At 44.5% G+C, this 7,549-nt stretch overlaps 1 protein-coding gene across 1 annotated transcript; it reads right to left on the reverse strand.

The window, feature by feature from the left end:
- Window positions 1-810: 810 nt before the first annotated feature.
- Window positions 811-6,568, reverse strand: SSR3 (signal sequence receptor subunit 3). Its single transcript, XM_065410284.1, has 5 exons — window positions 6,162-6,568; window positions 5,275-5,401; window positions 4,192-4,290; window positions 2,079-2,210; window positions 811-1,357 (listed from the first exon to the last, which is right to left on the reverse strand). The coding sequence occupies exons 1-5, from the start codon at window positions 6,298-6,300 to the stop codon at window positions 1,291-1,293; spliced, it is 564 nt and encodes a 187-aa protein (XP_065266356.1). The 5' UTR covers window positions 6,301-6,568; the 3' UTR covers window positions 811-1,290.
- Between the last annotated feature and the right edge of the window lie 981 nt (window positions 6,569-7,549).

A 7,549-nucleotide genomic window follows, 5' to 3' on the forward strand; every position in this document is an offset into this window, starting at 1 on the left:
CCATCCCAGTCAAAAAGGGGTTAAAGACATCCTCTGGGCAGTCAGCCCCAATCCAGCACACCAGTGAGGTATGTCAAACCTGGAGAAGGGCCGGTCCTTAAAAGGGAGGATCCCAGCTCAGCTGGAGGCGGCACACTAATGGAGCAGGGTTGGAATTCAAGCTCCACAGGCCCAGGATGTAGGGTTGCAGACTAGGGGATACCACTTGAGACCCTTGGTTGCCCAGGACCCTTCAGAAAGGAGAGTGGGTGGTTCTTTTTCTTCCTTTGCTTTCCCAAAACCCTGGACTCTGCCTTTTGTAAGCTCCTGACTTTCATCTTGACTACTTTACCTCTTCCCCCACATGCACACTGGAAAGGAGGCAAATGTCCTGGGCAACACTGCTGGAAGTCTCCAGGACAACCCCCAGCAATACCATGGTCAAGGATACAAGAGCGTTACCCTTCCTCCTTTGTCCCAAGGGGTGCCAGAAAGGTATAATCTACTACAGTTAAAATATTAACATTTTGATTATCACCTTTAGGTTTGACTTAACCCATTTATCCCAATGGGTTAATTCACATTCACAGCTGTTTCAGGATATTTTCCAACAGAACTTTCTTTAGGCTTATTCCTGGCTCATACTTTCAAGGTTCTTTGCTAGACCAGGGACTTGGTTTATTTTAAAAAACAACATGGAAGCTTTTACTCTAAAGCACAACTCCATAGGGCAAGGTGAGGCTGCCACAATCACAGAGCTCTACTGATAGTCTTCCACCTGAAAACCTTAGAAATTTAGAAGGTAAATATCAAGAAGCCCACTACAGTCAGTATTCTTGAACTTTTTATTAAAACATTTCAAATTATAAGTATTAAGAGATGGATTGTCACTTTTTGTAACTAATGGGTTAAGCTCTTTTATACATATCAAAAAAAACATCATATTTGCAAGTCTGCCATAGAGTTCAGAGCATGGTTATTTTCTGTGCTTTGGAGTGGTAGCCTAATTCAGTTTATGGAAACGCCAACGGAAACATTTGACAAATCATCCTAATTATGATTACAAAGTACTTCCAAGGAGTTAAGCTTATTACAGCTTTTGATATGGTATATTTCCTTCCTTCTGCCACTTAAGTTTGATTCATTCAATTTTATTTCAACACTCTCTTATCAAGTAACCAAAGCTAAATTCAAAGTTTGCTTTACATTTATTGTTGTAAAAAAGCTCAAGTTTTCAGACTGTTTATACCTCCCACACTTAAGTCTTGAATGAAATTGGATCCACCCACAAATATGAACAGACTGTTTTGTCTATTTGGAGCCTGTAGACAGCAGGGCGATCAGTCCGGATGAAGCGCTTATAGACAGAATGTAGTTTCTGTGGGGAAAAGGTTAAGGATGTAAACTTAAAGCTACCACAAGTAACATCTCTTACAATAAACATTTATAGTAGGAGTCTGAAGAGAAAGGGTGGAAACAGAGTTTTGCAATAGGTACTGCAGCATACTTGATGTCTAGTTTAGAGACAGACGCTATTAGGAATTAAGCCTATTTATAAGTGTGCGTTAATTTTAAAAAACAAAGCCTAGACTAGCCCCGAAAGAGAAGTTTTAAATGCTGTTAACAGGCATCCTATCTTGAATACTGCATCAAATTAGTGCTGCATAAAGTAAGCGACTTCAGCTCTGGAGGAAATGATTTCACATTCAAGAAATTACTGCAGAGTAGGAAAAAAATATCCTGTAGCACAACAGCCCACAACATTTAAATTTCCTGACAAGAATATACCATAGGGCAGTTCCATATAAATGTTAACTAGCTCTTACTGCAGCACACACCATTGTATCGAGTTATCCATACCACGGCAGCTTCTTCATAGAGTTCAAATGAGACACCCAAGCACGTTCAATGCTAAATGAGAACAAAAACCATCAGCATGCAAGTACGGGTTGGAGCTGCCTTGGTAATCTCTATTTAGACTGTTCTATAACTTAAAGCCCAAATGTTACTGGACAAACTAAATTATGAAACTACATGGCTATCAATAAAAAACTTGTGAACAGTTCTCAGATTGTTTACAGTGAAATAGTAAAGGATACACAGTGGGGTTGAAATTCTTCAATAGAAAAAATGAAGCAATGATGACCAAGACGAGAAAGAGGGTGTTGTTGTAGAAGATAGAAAATGTCGTTGCTTCGTAATCTGCAACTTCGTTTTTCTTCCACAGAATTCTATGTATAAATGCAAATAAATTATTTTAAATATTTGTAGATTAATACAAATCTGGATACTAACACCACTATTGCAGCACTCCTTCAGAGATGGCACCTTTTATGTCAGTAAAAAAAGGACACACTGAAACCTCTCGATAAAATACCTTTTACCATGACAGAATGAGTTACTGAACATCAAAAGTCACCATAATAGGATTATATGTCATTTCTGTCACTGATAAATTAATAAAAATCAGATGCATGCAATGCTGTTAAACACTGTTGTCTCTTTTCTTCTTTACATAACTGAATATGAAAAAACCACAAGGGCACAATTGGGTCACAAATAACCAAGTTTATTAACTATACAAAGACATTCCCTGCCTAACTGCATACATACTGCTTCTAATAGAAAATGCAGTCAGTGCTACTTGAGGCCTGACAAGCTAGTACAGGAATAACCTATATTTATTGAGTATACATATACATACTTAAGTCACTTACGTTTTTCAAGAATCTGGGTCCAAAGGTCACAAAAACTGAACCTTTATTACTAGACTGAGATGAATACTCATTATTTTGCAGGTACAGTGCCCATGCTGTCAATCCAAGGGAAAACATGGTCCTTGCTCTAAAAAACTGATGGTTCAATTCCCAGAAGTATTCGTCATAAGTTTGTGTTTTTTTAATAGATATTAAACTAGAAAGTATTCCTAATATACCCATCACTCAAGTTTTTAGTCATTAAATACAAATTTGAGATCCACTTTGTCTATACTAACACGGCTACCCCTCTGATCCTTTATAGACAAAGTGTCAAGTATCTAACCTTCACCACTCCTTAATACAGCTGCTTTTTTTTTTTTTTTTAATCTATTGTTCAGACTCAGTTATAGGAAGGCTTTTGTGAAAAGCTGAGTTTTCATGTTTCAAAGACAGTCAGTCTTGGCCTCTCTGATCCCCTCTTGATAAAGGGTTCCTGTCATAAATATAAAGGGAAGGGTAACAATCTTTATGTATGCAGTAACGTCAAATCCCTCCTGGCCAAAGGTACAGAATCACTTACCTGTAAGGGGTTAATCAGTCAATTAACCTAGTTGGCACCTGACCAGAAGGACCAAGGGGGAAAGAAGATACTTTCAAATTGTGGGGGGGCAGGGGCGGGATTTGTTTTTGTTCCCTCTCAGGACAAAGAGAGAGACCAAGCAGGTAACCTAGCTCTTACTGAAATGATACATCTAAAATTACAGAAATTGCAAGTAATAGCAAGGAAATGTGTTAGATTATCTTTTGTTTTACCTTGTGAATTTTCCCTATGCTAAGAGGGAGGTTTATTCCTGTTTTTGTAACTTTGAAGTTGAGCCTAGAGGGGAATCCCCTGTGTTTTAAATCTTTTTATTACCCTGTAAAATTACCTTCCATCCTGATTTTACAGAGGTGCTGCTTTTACTTTTTTCTTTATAATAAAGTTCTTCTTTTAAGAACCCAATTCGTTTTTAGTGTCCTAAACATAAAGGGTCTGGTCTGTACTTTTATTAAAGGCAATTTGTTGGTATATTATTCTCAAGCCTCCCCAGGAAAGGGGGTGAAGGAGCTTGGGGGGATATTTTGGGGAAATAGGAACTTCAAGTGGTCCTTTTCCTGAATCATTTGGTGGTGGCAGCAATACCGTCCAAGGGAAGGAATTTGTGCCTTGGGGAAGTTTTTAACCTAAGCTGGTGGAATATAAACTTAGGGGGTCTTTCATGTGGGTCCCCACATCTGTACCCCAGAGTTCAGAGTGGGGAGGGAACCCTGACAGTTTCAAAGACAGACTTTCTGTTAACAACCCTGCCTCAGCTCAAAAGTGCTTCACCATGGGCTCCATCAGCTGCAGAGTTCCCACTGGCTGTAGATGTCTTCTCAAGTCATGAAGACAGAGACAGTGCCTGATATCCTATCATGGGCCTTTAAAATTAGGATCCTATTCATTTTTACAATGCGAATCAAAGGAGATTACCTCTCATCCTTCTCTTTGCGAGACATCTTCCTATTGTCTGCCTCAGAAAGTTTGCGAGTAACTTCTTTGGAAACAGCATCTTCTCTCTTTTGGGCTACTCTGCAAGGATATGAGTTTAGATCAGAATCAAAATATGAAAGTTCAATAACTACAGTTTCTTCCCATTTACATTATGGAGTCAAAAACAAACCAAAACATTTAGCAACTTTGTATCACGTTAAACAGACACCAACTGAAAGCTAGTTGATTTTTAAAGAATCAGTCAAATGTAGTTTCTGGCCGGGGGGGGGGGGGGGGGGGAAGAGTTTTTTTTTTTCCTTTTAGTTAATGTCTTTCCACACACAAATGGGATAGACCTACACAAACAGTAGAAATCTATTGCCAATGTAAGGGAAATAGTACGACCTTTCTTGTATGTTTGGTGTTAAGGCCATCAAATCACAGACAACTAACAAAAAAAAAAAAAAAGGTTTCCCTCTGATCTTTCAGCTACAGTGATCTCAGGAGTTACATGCAACAATTGTAAAAACAGACTTAAGCATGATTTTCAAGTAATAGTCTCATAAACCCTCAGCACACTGACGTTTTGAGAGAGCAGTCATTCACTTGGCTGAGGATGCTCATCTCCACAGTGAAACCAATGACATTTTAATTTTTCTTCTGTTGGTTTAGGATTTTCAGCAGAAATTTACCATGCAAAATCTGAGCTTGATGCTTAAGAACTCCATTCAATCAAGATTTAGGACAATTCACTGACCAATGCAGTATCAGAAGTCATGGAAAAGCAGATCAGAACTTCCGAAGCTACTCCAATCCTTATGTAAAACAAAGAATTTTTTTTTTTTAACTAGAATTACATTTTGGAGCAGAAGAGGAGATGCGTTCTTAGAGAATCTCCTTCATGCAGTGGACACCCCATGGGTCCTTTAAGATACTCCTCCTAGTGGCAAACGATGCCTCAGGGAGTTGAGCCTTATTCAATATACCAGAATTGGGTAAAAATTTGAATAAACAACCCACTGTAAATGTTAATTTCACTATCTCTGTTATGAAAAGATGCATTCAAATTGTTAGCAAGCTTACTTGTGTTTGAGAACAAACTTGACGTTCTTGTACGCAAAGGCTACCAGATATGTACTGACAAGGGTCATTACACTGTACAGGACTGCAGACTGAACAAGATCCATGTGCCATATCCGCCAGTACAGCCCTAAAAAAACAGAATATTCATAAAGATTTATTCAGTCCCCCATTAAGTGAGACAGGTTACTAACACTTTTGTCTTCACTACACTTGATCTAGAATTAGTCACATGTGTTGGATAGAAATAGGACAGAGCTAAGAGGACAGGGCTGTCCATTTTTTAAAAAGTCACTTCCCTGAGGCAGAGAAGATCTATGTTTTATGGGGCTCATCTGTGACACTCTCACAGCAAGGGTGCTAGAACTAGGGGTGCAGAAGCACCCCCTGGCTTGGAGCGGTTTCCATCATATACAGGATTTACAGTTTTGTTCAATGGCTTTCAGCACCCCCACTACACAAACTGTTCCAACCCCACGGCCACGCAGTTAGGCGCGGGGAAGCTGAAGGCCAAAGTAATCGCGGCAGGATTTGGAGGCGATGCCTCCCTTCACCTTGCTGGAGCAGATGCCTCCGAGGGCGCTGCAATTTCAGAGCGGGCGGTGTGAATCGGGACCCCCCTGCTTCGCATGGATACTAACGGCCCCACGTCTCCCTTCTCCGGGGCAGGCGGTAGCCGGCTGCCAGCGCCGGAACATGGACTCAGGGGGTCAGCGCTGCCTGAGGGCCCCGGCTCAGGACGTAGCCGCGATACGCTCACGGCTCAGACCCCCCCCCCCCCCGCAACGTGCCACGTCGCCACCACGGAGGCTGCCTCGAGCCGCGACCCCCTCAGGGATGGGGATGGCGGCCCGCGGAGAGCCCCGCTCGCTCGCCGCGCGGGCACTCACAGATGGGGATGGCGGACACGATGAAGGCGTTGCCGAAGAAGAGCGCCGAGGACTTGGCCGAGAGGTTGCGGCTGAAGTCCTGCAGGAGCAGGTCCTCCTCCGACTGCTGCCGGGCCCCGCTACCGCCTTTCGGAGCCATCGCTGAGACCAGCCGAGCGAGCGACCCTACCGCTGGTCCTGCCCGGGACCCGTAGCTGAGGCAGCCAACGTACACTCAGCACACAGCCGAAGGGCGGGGGCGCCTCTGCCCCGAGTCCTTCCGGGGTCAATTTGCAGCCTCTCCGCTCCTCGCGGCCCCGAAACGCCCCGGAAAGCGGCTAGTTTCCGCTGTCTAAACGAGCGGATCCCCCCGAGAAGCGTCGTATCAAACAAACGCCAGAGAAAATATTTCGGACTCGCAGCAGAGCGGGGATCACTTCCGGGTCACTAGGCCCGGCCGACGTGGAAGGCGATGGGTGCGGGGGAGGGGTCACTTTCCACCTGCCTCCAGAGAGGTGGGCGCGGGGTGGAGCGGCGTAAGCGCGCCGAGATGTTGAACAAGCCGGCCGGAGGGCGGAGCGTCCCCCGCCGGTATCCGGGCCGGGGGAAGGGGCCCTGGGTCGCAGCTGGGAGGGAGCCCCGTGTTCATGGCCAGCCCTCACCCCGCCGAGCCCTCCACAGCCCTGGGCCACCCAGTCAAGGGAAGCCGTTATCGTTCGCTCCTTTCACGGGCAGCTAAGCGGTGGCGCGAGCCAGGTCTCTGATGTGCCGGGGTCAGTGCTCAGCTCCGCCACGGCCGCTCTCTGTCACCACCAGCAATTCACTGTAACTAGTGAATTCGCTCCTGCATCCCTTTGCATAAAGTGTCACAGGTGCCCCTGCGCAAGACATGGCAGCTGGGACTGGCCCAGTGGAGCTGCCTCAGTCGGTCTGTCCCACGGTACCAGTGCAGTCATTGGCTCCTCCCGCTGGTCGTGCTCTGAAGTGCCACAGCAACGGCCCACGGTGACCTCACCCTGCTGGGTCATTGCTGGCCTTGTAGTGGTTTCACACCTACGTGTCAGCCCTGCACCACAGCACACTGACCTCGCACCGAAAGGGCTGCGCTGCACCAACATGAGCATGCAATATCAAGAGGTCGCCACTCTACGCACAACATGGTAAAGTCACATAAGAACGTACGGACTGTATTACACATCATGATACTGTTTCCTCAAGATCTCATCGCCTTGCAACACTGCTGTTGCCACCTGCTCTGATTACTGTAACTGAGAGCACAGAGATCTGCCAGCTTGCAGGATTGGGGACCACGTTTTTTGTTTAAGGTAATGTGTGAGTACCTCCTGTGATAATGTCAAAGGACATGCCCCACTAGGACATTTTGAATTATGAATTCTAAATTAGGCTAA

The sequence above is a fragment of the Emys orbicularis genome, chromosome 9 (assembly GCF_028017835.1).
Source record: "Emys orbicularis isolate rEmyOrb1 chromosome 9, rEmyOrb1.hap1, whole genome shotgun sequence".
Classification (NCBI taxonomy): Eukaryota; Metazoa; Chordata; order Testudines; family Emydidae; genus Emys; species Emys orbicularis.